We start from the raw sequence: 22,199 nt of genomic DNA, 5'->3' as shown, positions 1-22,199 counted from the left end.
TAACTCACACAGTAAAAGTAGCTAGCTAGACTAGCTCTAGCTATCTAGGATTTTAGCTTTAACGTTAGCAGGGCTACCTAACTTTTTTAAATACATTATAATGAACCCTCTGTGAGCTTGTTTGCTAGTCGTTCATGTTAACTCACATAAGTAATTGGTCTATCATATTTGTTCTCTGGATAATGTTATGTAACATGTCTTTCTCAGTTTCTAATCTGGAAACGGGAGAGATCTCTTTGAGGGAGACCTGTTATCGTCGATGAAAAAAAAAGCTAGATACTTACATCTGAGTGTAGGGTTAAGAGAGCAATAGCTTATGTTAACAACGTGTGTATGGGATAAATATCATGCCTGGATTCAAAACCATTTGTTTTCTCAAAAGGTTGTAAAATAACTCATATCCAATTTATTTATTTATTTTTCGAAAAAGTTTTGTTTTTTCAAAGCTTAAAAAATTATAATTCTAAATATAGAAAAAAGTTTTATAACATAGAAAATATGTTTCAAATTTGGCACTTGTCTCTCTTTTTGTTCTTGTATAATAAATAAAGTTTCTGAATCTGCGGTAGCGTAGGTTTGTCTCGCGATAGTTGGGAACACTGCAAAAAGTCATTCTCAACAACGTGTGTTCGACTTCATGCAGCGCCGGCGTCAGACCGACTGACTTTAAGCATTCTCAGCTTCAAGGCAGCATGAAGTCGAACGCACCTATAATTACCGGAGCCCGTCTGTCTCTCCCTTAGTACATTCTCTGACATTAGGCTACCTAAATATATTCACCCTTAAAACCTGGTTTAAAACGTAGCCTACCATACTGAGTGGGAAAACTGGGTTTAGGCAGGGAGGATGTTTTTGATTGCGCAAGACTGGCTGACTGCCAATGTGTCTGCAACTCTACCTACAGGCCGCAGACAAAGACATAAATAAACCTTTTATTTAAAAAAATACATTTTACTTTTTGTTGCAAGGTTTTCGACGAGGGACTGCATCTCGTCGTTTTTAATCTATCGATGCTTGGATTTTAAACCAGGTTTTTAGGGTGAATATATTTAGCTAGTTAAAAGGTGATCATTCTGGTTAACCCGTGGATTTAACGTGTGAGTCAAATTTCAAGTCTTTACATAATATTGACTTAAACGTGCGCATTCCTTTGTGAAAACGTCATCTGGGCTGCTTTAAACGGAAACGTGCTGGATTGCCAACTTGGTTATTCAAGGCTGACTGATCAAGGGTTCTATGGTAAGTCGCTTTCCCGTTAAATACGTAACGTTGGGTTAAATATATAATAGACTCCACAGGTCAAGCTTGTGGTCACACATGTAAAACAAAATTGTTATTGTGTCGTATAGTATGTTTTTGTGTCCAGATCTGTTCAGAAAGATGGTCTGGCGTCATGTCATACAGGCACCAGTTTTTCAACCATCATGGCTACAGTAGCCTACACACTACTACACTACTACAAGTTAGCTAGTTGTTCGCAAGATAGGCTGGCTTTTTCCTTTCCAAGGTGTTATGGATTGTAGTTAACTATCCCAAGTATCTGTTTAATAGGCAAGAAGCAAACCACTGCGTTGTTTAAATGTTTTTGGGAAAGATAATTAGACTTTTTTAGTAAGGTTAGATTGCGCAATGTCTAGCTTGTTAGCTAACGGCATTAGGCTGACAAGTAATGAACCCCAGGCTCTGCAGTACTGTCGGGACCCGATACTGATCAGCAGTTTTTGTAATGCCTTCTTTCTTGGCTATGGGTTATAAATAGCTACAAACCCACACCATCATGGCAATAACAGTTTATTTAACCACAGTGACACTGATGTGTAAAAAAATATATATATATTCACACAGGAAGAGATGTCAGGAGTGAGTGCGGTGAACTCGCCGCTTCCAGCGGCTACAACTCGTACCACCTCGTTCAAGGGTTCCTGTCCGAGTTCCAAATACGTGAAGCTGAATGTGGGTGGTGCCCTCTACTACACCACAATGCAGACCTTGACTAAACAGGATACCATGCTCAAGGCCATGTTCAGTGGCAGGATGGAAGTTCTCACTGACAGTGAAGGTATTGGTGAATCTATGTGAATCCTCCCGAACCATGTCAGGATCAGGATGTGATGTTTGTTTAAGCCAATATGACAAAAAGTGCTTCTCAACAACATTACTAATAAATGTCCAGTTGCAGTCCATTTTACATTTAAATAATCTATCTGACGTTTTTATCCAAAGCGAGAGACAAAAACTGTATAAAAGCAGAGCGGAAAATAAGAAATGTGTGGTTCTAACTATATTTGGGTGCAGTACACTCGCACAACAAAGCTCACGATCGATGGCAGTTGGTGATTGATCGACCTCTGGGCTGCGTTTTTCCTACAGGCTGGATTCTGATTGACAGATGTGGGAAGCACTTCGGAACCATCCTGAATTACCTGCGTGATGGCGCGGTGCCCCTACCCGACATTAGACGGGAAGTGGAGGAGCTTCTGGCTGAAGCCAAGTACTATCTGGTGCAGGGCCTGTCAGACGAGTGTCACGCAGCCTTACAGGTGTTCAATTGAATGAAATGTACTTAATTAATCTTGAAGAAAATTAAATGGATATTTTTTTATTATTATTTATAATAATTCCTTCCTTGTATGAACAAGAGACTCAGTGTGTCCATAGTTACCGATATAGTTAGACGTAGAAAACATTAGAAACTATGAAATTACATAATGTAATTGGCAAAGGGGGCTACAACAATGTACTGCCACTCTTGTGGCGCCCGCAAACACCCCCTTCAGCTTGGGGAACGTCCGAGGGCTGTAATTAAAGCACTCACGACTGTTGTTGTGTGTGTGTGTGTGTGGCACTTTAACTACTATGTCAGTCCCTGTCATTTCTGTTCCCGGTGTCTCCAGAACAAGGACACCTATGAGCCGTTCTGTAAAGTTCCCCTGGTGACGTCCTCCAAGGAGGAGCAGAGACTCATCACTACCTCCAACAAGGTTGACTACCGCCATGGCAACGTCGCTAATGACAAGCATTGAAGTCACATGCCATTTTTTATTCATTCAGAATGTATAACTCATTTTCTCAATGTTTTGTAGCCTACGGTCAAACTGTTGTACAACCGAAGCAATAACAAGTACTCGTATACCAGGTGAAAATCACAAGTTCAAATATTCTCTCCTCACAATGCCTTAGCCTGAGGCAGGTGTGTACGGAAATAATTAACAAATGGGTTCCGTTCCGTCTCCTAGCAACTCTGATGACAACATGCTGAAGAACATTGAGCTGTTTGACAAGCTCTCCCTTCGCTTCAACGGCCGTGTGCTCTTCATCAAGGACGTGATCGGAGACGAGATCTGCTGCTGGTCGTTCTACGGTCAGGGCCGCAAGATCGCCGAGGTGTGTTGCACCTCCATCGTCTACGCCACGGAGAAGAAGCAGACCAAGGTAACTGCCAGAACGAGAGCAAGCCTTAATATACAAACCGTATATAAATATAAACCTTTTTAACACATTTGTTAGTTACAATGGACATGGGCGCCGCTAATTGTGGGCCCCATGAAGAGACCCTAACCTTCAAATTTGGCCACTTCTCCCTATTTTGGTTATTCCTGTCCTCATTCCAAACTTTGAGAGCCCTTCCCTCCTTTGGGGTCCGGGGTAGTCATTCCCACTTTTCCCCCTGACCATGGGCATTATTGTTGTAGTGTTCCAAGTGCCTGGTGTTGTAGTGTTCCAAGTGCCTGGTGTTGTAGTGTTCCAAGTGCCTGGTGTTGTAGTGTTCCAAGTGCCTGGTGTTGTAGTGTTCCAAGTGCCTGGTGTTCCTAATGCTTGACACCCTTGGCTGGGTTTCCCACATTCGTTAAGAAGCTCTTAATGCTAAGAGCTTCTTAAAACGCTCTTAGAACATTCCTAAGAAGCTCTTAGCGTTAAGAGCTTCTTAACGATTCTGGGAAACCAGGCCCTTGTTAGTCAGAATGGAAACAAACATCTTAGGACATCCCAGTGTCTACCAGAGCTAGGTGTTCTGTAAGGCCGATCCTCTACCCTCAGGTGGAGTTTCCAGAGGCCCGAATCTATGAGGAGACCCTCAACATCCTGCTGTATGAGTCCCAGGATGGGCGTGGCCCTGACAACGCTCTGCTGGAGGCCACGGGGGGCGCCGCGGGCCGCTCCCACCACCTGGACGAGGACGAGGAGCGAGAACGTATCGAGAGGATCCGACGCATTCACATCAAACGGCCCGATGACCGCACCCACCACCACCAGTAACCACGACGACGGCCGGGGACCGAACCCATCACCGCCAGTATCCACGACAACGGCCAGTAACCGCACCCATCACCGCCAGCAGCCACGACAACCAGTAACCACTGCAACAGCCAGTAACTGCACTACCCACCACCAGTAACCATGACGGCTAGTAATGACTAAATTACTTGACCTGTAAACACACCCAACTCCTGTGACCACACCCACTAACCTGTACACTAAATACCTGACACCACCACCAGGGGGCATATCTATAACTGTTACCAAAGATTTTTTGACACAGTCACACTTTACCCCTTGACTACTGGGCCTCTAGTGCCCTCACTAGAACAATGGTCACCTGTATCTCTCATTAGTACTGTATGATTAGAACTCCATGGTGATTTTTAATGGCATCATCAGACCACATCACTGTTGATCTTTCCAGAAGCCCCTCTCAGGGTTTGCTAGTGAACCAAACTCAACGGTCTTCCCAAACCACCTCCGTCCCTGGGCTCCCAGTCAGGGATGCTTATGAGTTTTGTCTTTAGGATTCATCATGTTGCCTTCACCCAGGAGGCTGTGCCTTATGTGTTTGCATTGAAGTACAATCTACAAACTATCCAGACACTTTACATTGCTTTAAAATGTTCCACAGGCATATATTTTATCGATTGTATTCCAGTTATTATACATATTGTGTAAAGATGCTACACTCCAACCATTAATCTTCCAGTTCTTTTTAAAACATATTTTTCTATAGTGAAATTATATTGATAGTATGAATATGAGTATATGTACTGTATTAGTATTGCTCTTGTTACAAAAAACGCCACCAGCAGATCAAATCATGGGTCAAACCAAGGAGGTTTTGTGTGTGTGCTACTTTACTCCAGCAGAGGGCGTACTGTGGCCACAACTACAATATATTCCTGATGTCAGTCTTGGCCAACCTTGTTTCTGCAGAGCGACCCTCCTGTAGTTAGTCTTACCCTGTTGTGTCTAATCCAATTCAGTTTGTCAACAAGTGAATTATGAAAGTGAATTATGAAAGTAAGCTATGGTAAATTTGGATTGGAGTGAAAACCAACAGTTTAGACCCAGTAGATCTCCAGGAACAGGGTTGACCATACCTGTAATGTGAGTGTTCTTAATGCGGAGTGCTGAGTCATGTTAACACTGTTTTAGTGACATGTAGCCTTCTCAATGATTTTTTTTTAGGATGCAGGTGAATGAATATCAGTTTTTCTTTTGTGAAAATGCTGATCGCTGGGACTACTGAAGGTGAAATCATTGAACAAACATGATAAGTGGAACGTACATCATTTCCTATCAGAGAATGTTAATCATTTCACATGTAGAACTGTCTTTTGCACTGTATTTATCAACTTTTCTAGAAATAAAGATTTTTCTGAGTACACATGTGGTTATATATTTTTTTATTGTGAATATGGTATTGCATCCTTGGGAGAAACTATAAAAATTGACACATTCGCTTTTGTAATCGCAGCCTTTGGACCATCCATCTTGTATATTACTAATCTCTATAAAATGGGATGATGAAATCTACTGAAAATAATACCAAAAATGTACAGTGCCCTCCAAAAGTATTGGAACAGTGAGGCCAATTCCTTTATTTTTGCTGTAGACTGAAAACATTTGGGCTTGACATCAAACGATGAATGTGAAACCAGAGATCAACGTTTCAGCTTTTATTTCCAGGTATTTACATCAGGATCTGATGCACAAATTAGAAAATATCACCTTTTTGTTCGAACCCACCCATTTGTCACGTGAGCAAAAGTATTGGAACATGTGACTGACAGGTGTGTTTTGTTGCCCAGGTGTGTCCTATTACATACATTATTCAATCAATAAATACCACTGAATGTCTACACTCAGGTTCAGATTGGGTAAGATAGGTTTTGTCTATGCAGACTGTATTCAGAGGTGAAAACAACATGAAAACCAGAGCGCTGTCTTTGGGTGAAAAACAAGCAATTGTGAGTCTTAGAGAAGATGGAAAATCAATCAGAGCCATTGCAGAAACATTGGCCATAGCCAGTACAACCATTTGGAATGTCCTGAAGAAGAAGAAAACTACTGGTGTACTAAGTAACAGACGTCGAACAGGTAGACCAAGGAAAACATCAGCAGTTGATGACAGAAACATTGTGAGAGCTGTAAAGAAAGACCCTAAAACAACTGTTAGTGAGATCAGCAACAACCTCCAGATGGCAGGAGTGAAGGTATCACTATCTACTGTTCGCAGAAGACTTCATGAACAAAAGTACAAGGGCTACACCAGAAGATGCAAACCACTCATTAGCAAGAAGAATAGGAAGGCCAGGCTGGAATTTGCCAAAAAGTACAGAGATGAACCTCAAAAATTCTGGGACAAAGTTTTATGGACTGATGAGACAAAGATTAACTTTTACCAAAGTGATGGAAAGGCTAAAGTTTGGAGAAAGAAAGTAACTGCTCATGATCCCAAACACACAAGCTCATCTGTGAAACACGGTGGAGGTAATGTCATGGCTTGGGCTTGCATGGCTTCTTCTGGGACGGGCTCATTAATCTTCATTGAGGATGTAACACATGATGGCAGCAGCAAAATGAACTCGGAAGTCTACAGAAACATTTTGTCTGCCAATTTAAGGAAAGATGCAACCAAACTGATTGGCAGAGCCTTCATCATGCAGCAAGATAACGACCCAAAACACACTGCCAAAACAACAAAGGAGTTCATCAGGGGCAAGAAATGGAAGGTATTAGACTGGCCAAGTCAATCTCCAGACTTAAACCCTATAGAGCATGCATTTTACCTGCTTAAGAGGAGACTGAAGGGAGGAACCCCACAAAACAAACAACAACTGAAAGAGGCTGCAGTGAAAGCCTGGGAAAGCATCAAAAAGGAAGAATGCAAAAGTTTGGTGACGTCAATGGGTCACAGACTTGCTGCAGTTATTGAAAGCAAAGGATTTGCAACTAAATATTAAGTCTTATTCACTTAAATATGTTTTAAGTATATCTGTTCCAATACTTTTGATCACATGACAAATGGGTGGATTCAAACAAAATGTGATATTTTCTTAGTTGTGCATCAGATCCTGATGTAAATACCTGGAAATAAAAGCTGAAACGTTGATCTCTGGTCTCACGTTCATTATTTGATGTCAAGCCCAAATGTTTTCAGTCTACAGCAAAAATAAAGGAATTCGCCTCACTGTTCCAATACTTTTGGAGGGCACTGTATATCATTATTTACAAATGAATCAGTAACATGTTAACAGCCATAGCCTGACATTGGTCCATGCACCTGATTTACAGCTCACCAAAATATGCACAAGAGTTGGACACTAGTACTATTTATTGATGTAAAAGACTACAGTATGAAGAGAGACTTAAATCTCTCTTGGATATTGCAGCTTCTTGTAGGTATGTGACCATGTTGGAGTTATTTAGTTAAACTTCACAGAGAAACAATATCAAAGTTTTCAACTGGAAGGAATCTGGGATCTGTCCGTGTGAGGTGAAAGGTCAGGCTGGTCACGACCCCATCTGTGTGTGGTCATCATCTTGACTTGGCCTTTTTTGATTCCTGAATGTAATGATGTTTAGTCAGTTCATTTTTGCTTTCATACTGTACTCGTTACCAGTTTCACGGGTATTTAGAGTAGTCAATCTTACCACCATCAAATGCCCGTTTTTAGCTCTGTACACCATGAACTCCTGTCCGCTCTTGAAGTCGACAAACCCTTCTCTGCCTGGCTGGATATCAAACCTTACACTACAGGGAAACACAAATGCACGTTCAGTACCCTCACATAAGAATTCAACAAGATAATTTTACAATGTGTTTTTTTTTGTTAAGAAATATAAGGATTATTTCATTACCTCCCCTGAACTACTTTGATGCAGTTCTGCTTATTGGCCACCACACACAGCTTAGTCAAGGCCTCAAACAGGAAGTCACACTGCAGCACCAAGTCCCCCTGAGAAGATGAAATGCTTTTGATGTCAAACAGAGATGTATTTGCTGTTCAGTTATGTATTTGTATATATTATATTTGTATATTTTGTATACAAAGTATAATTTGTGTAACTGTAAACGGTCCATCTCTACACACAGCCAGTTGAGAAACAAACCTTTTTCTTGATGTCCTCACAGGTGACATGGAGGATTAAGAAGTTGTCACTCAGATTGCTGACTGACACACCTATGGATCAAAAAGCCGAGGTAAGTAACAGACAATCGCCTGTGAAAGACTACAAATCGAATCAATATTTGATTAGTATAGCTTCTCGCCACTTGATCAAATCAAATGTTATTTGGTTGGCCCTTTTGACAAGCCAGTCCCAGAGGTCTTCACAGATGCCCACAGATCAACTACACCTATGCAGACTAGAGTCTGTCTCCCTCCTTAGCGCGGCCGCGACCAACCTTTGAGAGCGTTGTACTCCACCCTCTGCTTCACCTTGGCCTCCTCCACCAGATAGGCAGCTGTCTGGGTAAAGATGAGCTGCCTGAAGCGAGTCCGGAAACCGTTCCTGTCATACTTGACCACTGGGGCGCCGTACTGTGTACGGGGAGGGAGGGAGGGGGGTCAGGATGTGGGAGGCTGAGGGAGGCCGGAGGAGATAGCTCCATGTGTCCTCAGACCTGTACGACGGTGTTGTCACAGTTAAAGGTTCGTGGCAAGGGGGTTGGGGGTCTGTTTACCTTGATGCGCTCATGCCTTATCGTCTGCAGGACTTTAACGTGGATGTCCTCCTCACCTGAACAGAACAGTGTCACGAGAAATCATCACAGCAGCATGCCTCCAAGATGTAGGAGGATATTAGATTGTGTCCGGGGGTTCGGAGAAGGTGTCTTACTTATCCTGGTGTCCAGGAAAGGTCTGCACACACTATAAGGGTAGTTCTCTTTCCTCCCTTTGAACATGGAACTGGTCAGTCCTTTCAACTGAAGCTAGAACATATGACACAATGTACTGTTTTAAAAAATACACATCCCCTCATGTATTTATTGATATAAAATGAATGAATGAATAAATACTAATAAAACGTCGAAAAATTGAACGTTTTTCGCGGTGTTGTTACTATGCGCCAGGACCCGTGTCACTTGCTTGCTGGCGTGCTGAGGAGGGGGGCCGGAGCAGGTAGTGACAGTGACCGTGCTTCCTACCTGCATCTTCTTCTGTGGTGTGACTCCCCGCACATACTTCCGTACCATGTGACGAGTGTACAGGGCCTTCAGCAGCTGAGACGTCTGCGGGGGCAAAGAGCAAGAAGGGCTCGATACAAAGCTGAATGGTACCATGTGTATACTCAAACAGGAAGATGTCCAGTAAGGTGAAACAAAGTGATATTGGAACTGTGCACATTTGATTCTCTGCTTTACTTTCTGTATGCACTTTTTGAGTGTCACTTTGGATAAAAGTGTCTGCTAAATCATAAAAAAAATGTAAACCTTTAAACGTGTGTAGACTCACCTCCTGCATAATAGGGGGTGGTGTTAGCCAGGTGTTCTGGTCCAGAACGGATTTGGGTAGATTGTCCTTGAGTCTTGTCAGGTAGTTCTGCCTGACAAACGCCAGGTATTCCGAGTTGTCCAAGCATGCTGGCTGGTTTCTGGTCATGAAGCCTTTGATGAACCTACCCAAGAAAAATAAAAAACATAGTCTCAATATAGACACAGCTTTTGTTTGTTTATTGTGGATGATTCATGAATGGGTGTAGTCACAGGTTCAAATCACTAGCTGTGGTGTTTGCTTTATCGATACATTATTATTTTCACTGCATGTTTTTTTTTACCTCACCTCTTAATAACTTTCACAGCCCAGGCTCTCTTTTCCCGCTCTTTCCTGGCTTTCAAACCTCTCCAGCAGTTTTCTATCTTAGTGGCTAACAGCACAAAGCCAGTTAGTAGAGCTAATGTAGAGATTTGATTGTTTTTGTAACACTACCATTCTAAACACTGCACAACTGGACAAGCACTTACCTGCTTCCTTCTGTTTCAGGAAGTTTCCCTTCTCCCTGTAGCCCTTGTATTTTGCCTGGATCCTTGTTGCTGTAACAGAAACACCTAAAAGTCACTTCTAGACAAAAGTGGTTACTGAAGATGTTTTAGTGTATGGTTCCATTCCATCAAGTAAGCTCTGATTGAGAAATGTTTCAACATACACATACTGTCATCTGAATTGAATATCTCGTCAGAAACCCACCCAGCTCATGCTTGCAGATCTCAAAGGCATCTTCAGTGGCAAACAGCGTTCTGGGGTGACGGATGAAGATTTTGGTCCTTTAAGAGACACACAAGGTCAACAAGAACAGTGAGGGTGCTGGAGTGTGTCTCCAGTTCAACCCCCTTCCCCTCCACCCCCCCTTCCCCTCCATCCCCCCACTCCCCCCCCCCGCCAATCTTGTACTTGCAGCTGACCTGCCCAGCTTGTACTCATTGGGTTTATAGCCCAGGTGTTTGACCAAGAGCTCTACCCCCTCTGCTGCCGTGCCCTTCCAGTTGGGCCAGGTGTCTGGACACAGAGGCTTGTACCTGAGATGGACCACACACACACACACACACACACACGTAGTTAAAAGGTCTAGCTAAAAGGTTCAATGAAATGGTGTAGTTAAATGGTGTAGTTAAAAGGTGTAGTTAAATGGTGTAGTTAAAAGGTGTAGTTCAAAGGTGTAGTTCAAAGGTGTAGTTAAATTGTGTAGTTAAATGGTGTAGTTAAAGGGTGTAGTTAAAAGGTGTAGTTAAAAGGTGTAGTTAAAGGGTGTAGTTAAAGGGTGTAGTTAAATTATGTAGTTAAAGGGTGTAGTTAAAAGGTGTAGTTAAAAGGTGTAGTTAAAAGTGTGGGTCTAACAGCTCCTACCTCTGGAGGAAGACCTCATATCTGCGTCGGTAGGCAAAGCCGGCTCGCCTGACCCTGAGGTGCTCCATCAGACCCAGGTACTTCACCTGGTGCCTCACTAGCACGTCATCAAAGCGCCCTGTGGGGGGGGAGGACACGGGTCAGTGTCAGGGGGAGGGGTACAGCTCAGTGGTGCAGTATTTGACTGCAAGTTAAGAGGTCGCATGTTCAAATACCCCCCAGTACCGCACATCGATTTAATGAAAAGTGTTTACTAAATGAATGTTACTGTTGTGATGCACTAACACAACATACAGCAGATACAGTAGCTGTCCGCAGGGTATGGGGGTCATCTACAGAATGTGTGTGTGTGTGTGTGTGCGGTACCCACCTGGCTGCTTGCCGTCGTTGGGCTTCAGGCAGCGTACATACCACGGCTCCTTGGCCATGAGGATCTCAGCCAGACCCACCAGACTGGCCTTGAACTGGGTGGCCACCTGGAGAGTCACACCAAACACACCCAGGATCAGGGTGGGCGGGGATGGGATGGGGATAGCTCACATCTGGTCAGCCCGAGGTGGAACGGAAGCACTGTCTGGACTGTTGGGGGTGGGTATAGCTCAGCGGCAAAGCATTAGACAGTAGATGAAGAGGTTGTGGCCTCTCCAACTCGGTGTTACTTTAGAGGGAAGTATTTGCGAAGTAATTACATCATGGAGTAGACATTAATGTTGTATAAAAGATGAGATGCTGTTGCATTGTATTCTTGTAGTTGAGGTGTTGCACTGTGCCTAGTAAAACTAGTTAGAACTAGGCACTTGTGATCCTTGATTTATATATTTTTGCTGTACTTTCTAGATGCAAAATGTAAAATGTGAATCTTATCAAAGTTTTGTTCATATGGGGATGTCAGGGCGCCCGTCGTCAGAGAGAACGTCCTCACCGTCTCAGGCCTCCGCTTGGTGTCCGGCTCCGACGACGGGAAGCAGTGTTTCACGATGGCGTTCTTAGACTGACGCATGACCTGAGGGGTCAGACGAATCACACGCGGGGATTAAGACGCCGCCGATCCATCCCTCCAAGGGCTGTGACCGACATCTCACGACATCCCAGCTAAGCGTGGAAGACTCCGGCTCTTTCCCACGCCTGAGTCTTTTCAAAGGACCGCCGCCGGCAGCATGATCACAGACAATGGTTCTCCTCCTTAACAGCACTGTTGGTTTTATTCTAAAGCAATGCTTAACAATCTGCTATCTATAATTCACAGGTGTGCTTGATAATGAATTATTGAGCGGCTAGCCAGGAAGCAGATGAGGAGACAGAGCTCTGGCCAGCGGGCACACGTACCTCCTTAATGTTCCGGTACAGGAGATCGTTATTCTTGTCCAGGAACCCTGGGAAAAGCAGAGGAGAGTGGTTAAGAGATGGGGACTGGAGAGGTGGTGTTGGAATATGAAGGGAACTGTTGAACTGTATTAAAATGACCCAAATGAGGACCATGGGAAGAGTGAAAGAGAGAAGGATAGAGTGTGAGTGACTGAGTTAGAGAGAGAAAGAGAGAGAGAGAGAGAGAGAGAGAGAGAGAGAGGGAGGGAGGGAGGGAGGGAGAGGGAGAGGGAGGGAGGGCGGGAGGGAGGGGGAGAGGGAGAGGGAGAGGGAGAAGGAGGGAGGGAGGGAGAGGAAGAGGAAGAAAGAGAAAGCCGAGGGTGACCCAGAGGAAATCCTCTCTCACCGACCACACAGTATGTGACTTCCCCTGCGTAGTGCAGTAGACGGAAGTCTCCTCGCTCCAGCGTCTTCCTGGTCTTCTGGTCGGCCAGCTTGTGTCTGCAGGATGCGCAGGAAGAGGGAAAGGGATGCTTTGCTCTGGCGTGACAGTGGTGAACATTGACCTTTAACCTTAAACTTGACCTTTGTCCCGTTTTGATAGGGCACGTTATGTCAGACGTGCCCAATCCTTTCTCTGGGACAGACTCACGTGACAAAATGCGGGTGCCCGCCCATGGTCCTCTCCAGCTTCTCCAGGAAGGTGAGGTCTGTGGCTTCTCCTGGACGTAAACACTCCTCGTCCTCAAAAGAGGAAACAACAGGTGACACGTGTGACGATAATAACAACTCACACAAATCCTCCGTGTCGTACTGTATCTACTGCTTGTCTGGAGGTTTGTTCTGTCCACCTGGAAGTATTATTGTTTACTCACTAGTATTGAGATGATGCCTCTGTATTTTTCCTCGACTAAGTCACAGATGATCTTGTTATTGAAGTATGGCACTGGTTCCCACTGGAATGAAACACACAAAACGGTTTCACTTTTGTGATGTTTGAGAATCTTTGTAATGCATGTCACCTTCACCCTTAACCCCACTCTTCCCAACTGTAATATTGTCTATACCTCTACTCCATTCTAATATTCCATATCACTCTACCCAACACAATAATATTAAACATGACTACCGATTTTTTGTTTCGTATATCATTCTACCAAACAGTCAATAGCACTGCATATCAAATATCAAAACAGAATTAAGGACGGACAAACTGTTTACTTCAATCCCCTCCATCTCGTACTCCTCCTGTTCGGACTTAAGAGTCAGCTCAATGAAGAGCTGCTGCAGTTTCTCGTTGCAGTAGTTGATGCAAAACTGCTCAAAACTGAAACATATCAAAGACAGTCACTGTAGTATCACAGAGGGGCAAGACTGCAGAAAGAACCAGTGTGTCTGTGATGTCGTTACCTGTTCACGTGGAAGACTTCAAAACCATAGATGTCGAGAAGTCCGATGACTGTTTTCCGTGACGAGTCCTACAGTTGTCGAAGAAGCAGCACTTTGTTTTAAATTCGTAAGAACATTTGGGTACATGTGGTTTTTCTTCTCCCAGACTTTGCTAACCCTTAATGTCCTCTTGAAGGTACTTTCTTGGATGGTGGGTAAGTGGCACTGTATCAACTCACCTTGTTCGCCAGGGATTCGTTAATCTTGTTCACCAGCCAGGTGAAGGTCCGGCCATAGATGGCTTTGGCTAGGGCGTCCCTGGCATACACTGCATGTTCTACTGTGAAGGGACTCAGCACCTGGACAGCCCGGCAGACAAGCCCCCGACAAACAGAAACAACTAAAATACAGACTGGAAATGATTCCAGCTCATCTTGATGATTCTACAGTTGATAAAGATGATAAAGGTATTAAGTTGTTTTAGGTGCAGTTCTATGGACCTACGTGAAACTCTCGGTGACATCGCTTGTAAAAAAGGGCAACACATTTCAATTTTGATTTGATTTTGAATATGATTATACAGGATGTAAGCTCTCACCTCCTCTGTTTTGGCCTCGATCTTCCGGTGGGTCAAGCCCTTCTGCAGCACCTGGGCGGGAATACCCAGCAACTGACCAGGAAACCAGAGGAACAACCGACCACACACCATTGTAGTGGAAAGAGAAGCATCATGAGGGAAAAGTTAAATGTTCTACATGGCCACACAGAGCCTTTATTTACATTTTGTCATTTAGTCATTTTTATTATTCATATTCATATTGGTCATATTTACTGTAGTACATTGACTGTAGTACATTGAGTGTGTTAGCAGGTTGATAGACTTACTAAGTTAGTATATTGATACTGACTTAGACAGTTAGCCTACTTATTAAGTTGATAGTGACTTAGTGTGTTAGTAAGCTAATAGTGTCTTTATGAGTTAGTAATCTGATAGTGTCTTTAACAGCTACTTTGTAAGTTGATAGTGACTCAGTAAGTGAGTTAGTAGGTTGATAGTTCTTTAGCTAGTCTCTATTTCAGAGTAGACCTATATCCAGTCTCACCTTTGACAGCCAGTGTATCTCTGGACTGTTGTTCAGGACTGCGTACCCCTTGTGGTCTGCCTCAAACTTGACATTTCCCAGGTGGAGAACACTAGCGATGATTCCAAACAAGTTCTGTAGCAAGGAACCAGAGAGTCTTGATCAACTGAGATCCTTGAAATTGGTCATCTGTAATACCAATCTACATTTCTGATATATTTGTGCAAAACTTGTTTTGATCGACTGCTGTAATATTCACCCACCCATCCATACACCCACCCATTCATCCATCCATCCATCCTCCGCTGTATAGCCATGTATGTATTCATCTTAGACACATACTGTCGTGAATGATGAAGCCTCACCTCTATGTTGCTCTCACTGAAATCTATGACATCAAGGGCTTTCCTCACAGTCTTCCAGTCAGTCTTATCGTTGATGGAGCTCACTTTGGCACAATCCCCCTGAAAACAGGAGGCATAACATGAAGGGGAGTCAGCATGATTTGCTCACAAGTCTTTTGAGGCCAGGACCAAGTCAAGTCGAAAGTCTTTTAGGATCAAGTCCAAGACTCACGTCTTTTAGGGTCAAGTCCAAGTCAAGTAGTTCCAGTAGATGAAAACAAACCATGAAGGACTGTTTCAGTCTCACCTGTACCAGGTAACTGTACAGCTGACAGTTCCTCTGCAGGCCCAGCCAGCGCAGCAGATCCTCCTCCCCTCCCTCCACCAGCTGGTAGAAAATATGGAAGTTCCTCTCTCCATGGTTTTGGTGGACAACCCTGGACTTTTCCAAAAGGTAACTCAGAATGTGGCCTCCAACCGCAGCCCCCTTAGACGAGAGCATCGTCACAGCATGTAAAGGTGACGGCGTACACTCGCGTTCTACATTCAAACCATTTTCTCCGAAGTGAGAGTTCCCCATGATGTGTTCCTGGAGGTCAGTATTCACCTGATGGTCAAACTGGATATCCATGTACTTCCCAAAGCGACTCGAGTTGTCGTTCTTCAGGGTTTTGGCATTTCCGAAAGCCTGCGAGAGGAATTGAAATGCACACAGCAAATTTCAAACTGTTCCTTTAACACCGGGGCTGTTGACTTAAGTCCGTCTCATGAGAGTGGACCTACATGAAACACTCACCGAGTAAAATGAACACTCATGGTGTTCAATGAACACTTTGAAACGTGCCGTGGGGGCAGTGATGAAGCACATACACACCCTGGAACAGTTACATCCTACCCTCCTAACACACACAACTCCTGCAACCTTTTCGAACGTGGTCAGCGGTATTGACCTCGAGCACGGGGTTAGAGAGAAGCAGGCGGTCTCGGACGTTGTCCAGGAGTTTGGTGCTGGGGCAGCTGACGGCATAGAACTGGAGGATCTTCTTGGACGCTTCCGTCTTCCCAGCTCCACTCTCCCCTGAGATTAGGATGAAGTGGTGATTGAACTCCGACAACATGGTGCGGTACACGTTATCCGCCAGGGCGTAGCTGGAAAGATGGGCATATGTAGTAACACACTTTACTGCTCGGTATATTATACAAAGGAGATGTTCATTTATCTTTCATTATAGGATTTTTTAGTATGCAACTGACATGAATATATCTTCAATTGCGCGGTTTATGACACATTTATCGAATATTTAGATGGGTACACATTTCATATGTATAAAAATATAGAATCTAATGTTATACATATACATGTTTTACTTTATTATACTATTAAAGATGCACATCGTTCTTTAGTTTATCTCCCAGGCATGCACCACAAATGACATGGATCTTACATGTGAGGCGGGAGCTCAAAGAAGTTGACGCCCATGTATATGTCCATCTGCTTCTTTGAGTAGATGTCCAGTTCTTTGTAGGGGTTGACAGAGACTAGGAGCGTGCCGATGTAGGTCTGTGGAAAAACCGAATCATGTCATGACACTTGATCAAATTCAATGTTATTTGTATGGCCCCCTTTTGCAAGCAATGTCAGCGGACTTTACAGATGCCCATAGATTGGTACCTGTTTCAAACCTAAACTGTCGAGGAAGACTCCACACTTCCAGCGACGGTTGATGATTCAGAGAAATGATAAACATTGTTTTTTTCAGCAGTCAGAATACATATATATATATATATCCCTTACAAGGTAAAATGAGATTAAAGCTGTTGAAGAGCGGTGAGAAAATAGACTTTCACGCCTTGCTGGGTTCAGAGGACGTGTACAGAACATCCTGTATTTAATAACGACTAGGTTTAATCACTGCAAATGACCTCAGCGACCTCAGAAGAGAAGGTTCACCACACAGCACCACCTAGAGAAGCAGAGACAGTCACACAGCTGCTGGTTCAGCAGAGCCGCTGGTTCAGCAGAGCCGCTGGTTCAGCAGAGCCGCTGGTTCAGCAGAGCTGGGTGCCAGGTTTGGGGTAGAGCGAGAAACCACAGCCCCCAGCTCTCTCTCTCTCTTTCTGTCTCTCTCTCTCTCTCTTTGTGTCTCTGTCTATCTCTCAATTTCTTTCTGTCTCTCTTTCTGTCTCTCTATCTGTCTCTCTCTCTCTCTTTCTCTCTCTCTCTCTCTCTCTCTCTCTCTCTCTCTCTCTTTCTCTCTCTCTCTCTCTCTCTCTCTCTCTCTCTCTCTCTCTCTCTCTCTCTCTTTGTGTCTCTATCTGTCTATCTCTCTCTCTCTTTCTGTATCTCTATCTGTCTCTCTCTCTCTTTGTGTCTCTGTCTATCTCTCTCTCTCTTTCTGTCTCTCTCTATCGCTCTCTCTTTGTGTCTCTCCCTGTTTTTTTCCTCTTTCTAACACTGTTGAGGTCAAAGAATATAGGCAGAGAGAGACGGTGGACCACTCGCACAAATGAAGTTTAAAAAGGTGTTTGGACAGAGAGAGAGAGCGTGAGATTAGCTTCTTCATGTGAGCAGTAAGCAGGGTGGAGGACCATTCACGTAAACGAGGTTTCAAAAGGTGTTTGGGCAGAGAGAGAGAGAGAGAGAGAGAGAGAGAGAGAGAGAGAGAGAGGCAAGTTTCTTTATGTGAGCAGAGAACAGGGTGGAGGAGAACAGGGTGGAGGACCACTCACGTAAATGAGGTTTTCGTGGAAGCGTTTCCTCAGGTTGTCCAGGAAGGCGCTCTCGCTGGTGTAGGCATCGAGCAGGACGAAGTCCTGGATGCCCACGCGGTCCCGTGCCGTCAGGGAACCCTCCATGTTCCTCAGGATCCGGTTACAGCGCTCCTCCAGGCTCTGAAACAAGCACACCCCAGATCGGTGTCAACAACAACAACAACAACCGCAGCAAAACAAGACAAGGAAACCACATTACTGACCACGGAAGACTGCTCGATTACATCTTATATCTTAGTTACACAGCTAACGCCTGTTGTTGTGAGGAAGTTCAGGCGGTGACCAAGGAAAGCTAGAAAGCGTTATGTCATTCATATGGAGCTGAAAGAAATGTAAAGTCTCACTGAAACCTCCAATAACTTTTTCAATGGAGAGCTTTATTGGAGATTTTAAATACTTTAGGACTAGGCTTCATCCATGTCTGGGAAACTGGCCCTCAGTGTTTAGAATTACATAGTATAATTATTTTGGGTCTTCCCTCACAGGTACCTATTTTAAATTGGTGACTTTGATAAGTCATGGAACCTCTCCTGCCTGATGATGCAATGTTCCTCTGCTTCCTGTTTTCCACGAGTTATCAGTTACAGGAATGTTACCCGCAAACACACACACATACGCATGCAAACACACTGACACACACACATGCACATATTCAAACACATGCACACACTCATACATAGTCATCTATGCACAAGCACATACAGACTTACACACACACGTACACACAAACGCTTGCAAACACACAAACATTGTTGCCCCAAAACAGCCAACTTCCTCTAAATCTGTCCTCAGGCTGTATCTGGCACTTCCAGTTAGTGTGACCGGTGCCCTTGGGCACATCCTCTTAGCGAAAGACAGACCTCAGTTGAGCCATCACTATCTAATCTACTTCAGCTTCCATGTCTCCTCCATCAGTCACTTTTATCAGTGACGGAGACATGTGTTGCAGTGGGTGTTGCCGGGGGGGGCCACAATCTTGGCCACCCCACGCCCCCCCCCCCCTTACACACACACACAAACACATACATTGATTCCAGACTTTTAGCTTTTACAAAACACTCACATTCAGCAGTTAAACACACTTTGCAAGGTCAATGATGACAGGAAATGTGGCACCCCAGAATAACTACTGGACTCATCTGCCCCTACCTCCTCTTCCCCCCCCCTGCCCCTCCCTCCTCCTCCCCCCCCACCCCTACCTCCTCCTCCCCCCCCGCCCCTACCTCCCTGCCCCTCCCCCTCCACCCCCATGAAACATGTCCCGAATGGGCCCCTGCGTACCTCAACCTCCACTCCTGTCAGTAACAATACTGAAAACATGACAAAATCCACACAGCTAATGAAATAAACATATCTTTCAATGACTGACTAGTCAGACTATTGACATTAAAGTCCTCAAATAAACCATTAATACACGTTACGTAAAATCATAACAACTCATTTGCAGAAAAAACTGCTGATTATTTATTGCTCCTGTGGGAAATATCAGGTGACATTACTGGCCAGAGCTGCACACTTTAATTACAGTGCTATGACAGCATCATACTGTCAATGCCTCCATAGTCTGGCTCAGGTCTCTGCCAAGCTCACCTGGGGCCAACATTCCTTGTTATTGTAACTGACACTCACAACCCCAAGATTAGCTTAGCCCAAAGTTTCCACAGATACTTACGATCGATTCTCGAGAAAAAAAAAACGTAATTCCCTACCTTGAATGACAATGCTCTCCTCTGTCTGTAGTGTTTGTGCACCAATGCCATTTTGCTCTGAGCATCTGGGTTTATTTAAGGGGATTGGCAGTATGACAGGAAACATTGACATATCGCCCCCACCGTTTCCGCTAATAGGAAACCATCAATAAAGTTAGCGACAAAGGAAGTAGAAGTGATAGTTAACATGTGTAGGAGTGTGTTTGAGTGTGTGTGTGTGTGTTAGAGAGAGAGAGAGAGAGAGAGAGAGAGAGAGAGAGAGAGAGAGAGAGAGAGAGAGAGAGAGAGAGAGAGAGAGAGAGAGAGAGAGATTAAGAAAGTAAGAATGGGGTCTACCTATTTAAACCATGACCATCACCAAGACGATAATTAACCTATTATCAAACTGTTGATACCACACTCTTTAAATCCTACAAAATGACTAGTCTCATCCAGCCCTACTCAGCAAAACTCAGTAGAAATTACCCTCCCTATTCTCTTCGTTTTAGTGGAAAGGAGACTATTTTCAGCCTTGGTTACAGGAAAGCACTTCCTGCGCCAGCTCTAGAGAGGAAGATGGGCCAAGGGCGCCGCGGGCAATTCATCACTTCTCACTGTGGCCATCTTGCTTTCCCAAGAGATTACACGAAGGACGTGTTTTTTTTCTCTGCACATAATACACCTTTCACAAACCAGCGTGAAAGATAAGTAAAGGAAGAAAAAGAAGGAAAGAGACAATACTGTACATGAAGCGTCGCAAAGTAAGTTACAATGTAGTAACTAGATCTACAATTTAGACTAGCATTGTAGTGGGAGGATAAGATATCATGAGGCATGAGTTACAGACAGTGGCCTGACAATGAGCCTGATCAGAAAACCCAAGTGGAAAAAGAGTATACCTAAATATAACTTGAATGTTTTAAATGACAGCTTCAAATATATTCATCTCTTTCTTCACTTTTGTGAAGTATACATTTTGTGTTACTCACATATGCATTGACAACTTCCATATATGTAGACATGTTGGTACTTTGTAACTGTACTAATTAGAATATTTTTCCCTTAACAAGCACAATTCGGACACCTTCATGCTGTCACCACAGTAAACCAATGCCAGCGATGTCATCGAAGAAGCCCCCATGTAAAAAACCCCAGAGGTGATCAGATCAGAGCAGTAAAAGCCTATGGAGACAAACAGGCAATTGCTTAGAGTGGGGGTTCCTGTACGCCAGCCCATACGCCAGCCTGGCCCCTGGACTTGTGCCCGCGCTTTGGCAGTTGGCACTCCGCTGGCATCAGTGCGGGTAGGCTGGTGCCACGCCTCAGAGAGCAGGGCACAGATTACGGGCACAGAGGGGGAATCCAATCAATGGAAGAAGACACTGGAGGAAAACAACACCAGGCCATGATGAGATGGGCAATCTGGCTCCAGCGCCTCGACTCTGAGAGACACTGCAGATGACTCTCTGTGGGATCAGGGAACATGCGATGCTATGTCGGAAGGAGAGAGGGACCTCGAGGAACGAGGGAAACGTTGGTGATACTCGAGAAAGAGAGAGAGCGGGGGGGGGGGGGTGGAGAGAGACGAGATATGAGAGAAGTCTCTGAAGAACCACACGCAGACATAGAGAGACAGACCGACAGAAGGAAGAGCGAGACAAACGGTAAGGGGCCGAGAAAACAACAAAAACAAAGGTGGAAAATGAGCAACCAGACACCCAGATTTTGACAGCAGGCTAAAGCGGAACAGGAAAGTCTATCTGACCCAGAGGCCTTCACCCGAGAGGGCCCTCCTTTGTCCAAGTCCCTACACTAAGGCCCAGGATCCTGTTACCCGGTCACAAAGTGGCCGTTAGGCTCCTGAAAGAGATAGCGCTCCTCGCTACACGTCACCCAGGGCAACACACGTTTAGGGGGCTCCAGGTGTCTAGAGAAACCCGAGTGCCTCTGTTCAGGATGGTGGACACAAGCTCCTGGACCTACCTCACTGTCCAGCACCTGCTATATATAGATCCAGCTTCCATATGATCTCGAGTGCCCCTTATGACATCAATACATCAATGTAAACGTATAAGAAAATGGTTTTACTTCAGTTTATGTTGATAAAACTGTATTCTGTCAGCAAAAAGGAGGTTCAATTCAAAGCCTGGCAAAAAAACAATTATTTGGGGTAGTGTTACAAAATAATGAACTTGATTGTATATTTCTATCACTACCACGGGATAACATAAAAAATTGCCATTGCTATTACTGTTGCCATTACTATTGTGCAGGTGTGTTTCAAAACAAACAAAGACACGCATATTCACTTGCATACTAACACACTGTGTCATACCTCCGTCATTTCCAAAGCCAAGTGAGTCATGGTGGAATCAGTCTCTTATACGGAACCCAATGGAATCCCACCTCTTGTCCCCAGATGAGCGATACAGGTGCTTATCCAGGTGTGTCTCTAGCAACCAACCAGCTCTTCAGTCCCAGATCGTCTTCAGCTCCGAC

General features: G+C 44.3%; 2 protein-coding genes across 2 annotated transcripts; one reads left to right on the top strand and one right to left on the bottom strand.

Moving 5' to 3' along the window:
• Nucleotides 1–576: 576 nt before the first annotated feature.
• On the top strand, nt 577–5,656 carry LOC124483816 (BTB/POZ domain-containing adapter for CUL3-mediated RhoA degradation protein 3-like). Its single transcript, XM_047044354.1, has 7 exons — nt 577–1,239; nt 1,846–2,059; nt 2,371–2,540; nt 2,895–2,981; nt 3,084–3,136; nt 3,237–3,432; nt 4,039–5,656. Exons 1-7 carry the CDS (start codon nt 1,237–1,239, stop codon nt 4,255–4,257), a joined length of 942 nt encoding a protein of 313 aa, XP_046900310.1. The 5' UTR covers nt 577–1,236; the 3' UTR covers nt 4,258–5,656.
• Nucleotides 5,657–7,478: 1,822 nt separating this feature from the next.
• On the bottom strand, nt 7,479–19,777 carry myo1hb (myosin IHb). The gene is made up of 32 exons (XM_047044346.1): nt 19,722–19,777; nt 17,971–18,132; nt 16,686–16,801; nt 16,191–16,389; nt 15,848–15,928; nt 15,548–15,727; nt 15,262–15,360; nt 14,918–15,031; nt 14,413–14,484; nt 14,054–14,173; nt 13,836–13,903; nt 13,647–13,752; nt 13,301–13,381; nt 13,078–13,169; nt 12,832–12,926; nt 12,447–12,493; nt 12,043–12,123; nt 11,491–11,596; nt 11,121–11,238; nt 10,679–10,792; nt 10,464–10,540; nt 10,241–10,309; nt 10,059–10,143; nt 9,732–9,894; nt 9,425–9,508; nt 9,115–9,208; nt 8,960–9,015; nt 8,681–8,816; nt 8,386–8,456; nt 8,134–8,231; nt 7,927–8,026; nt 7,479–7,837 (listed from the first exon to the last, which is right to left on the bottom strand). The coding sequence occupies exons 1-32, from the start codon at nt 19,770–19,772 to the stop codon at nt 7,811–7,813; spliced, it is 3,162 nt and encodes a 1,053-aa protein (XP_046900302.1). The 5' UTR covers nt 19,773–19,777; the 3' UTR covers nt 7,479–7,810.
• Nucleotides 19,778–22,199: the final 2,422 nt, after the last annotated feature.

This window comes from Hypomesus transpacificus, chromosome 22, assembly GCF_021917145.1.
Source record: "Hypomesus transpacificus isolate Combined female chromosome 22, fHypTra1, whole genome shotgun sequence".
NCBI classification, from domain to species: Eukaryota; Metazoa; Chordata; class Actinopteri; order Osmeriformes; family Osmeridae; genus Hypomesus; species Hypomesus transpacificus.
Note: the sequence above shows the minus strand (reverse complement) of the source record. Positions and strands in the feature narration are given on the sequence as shown.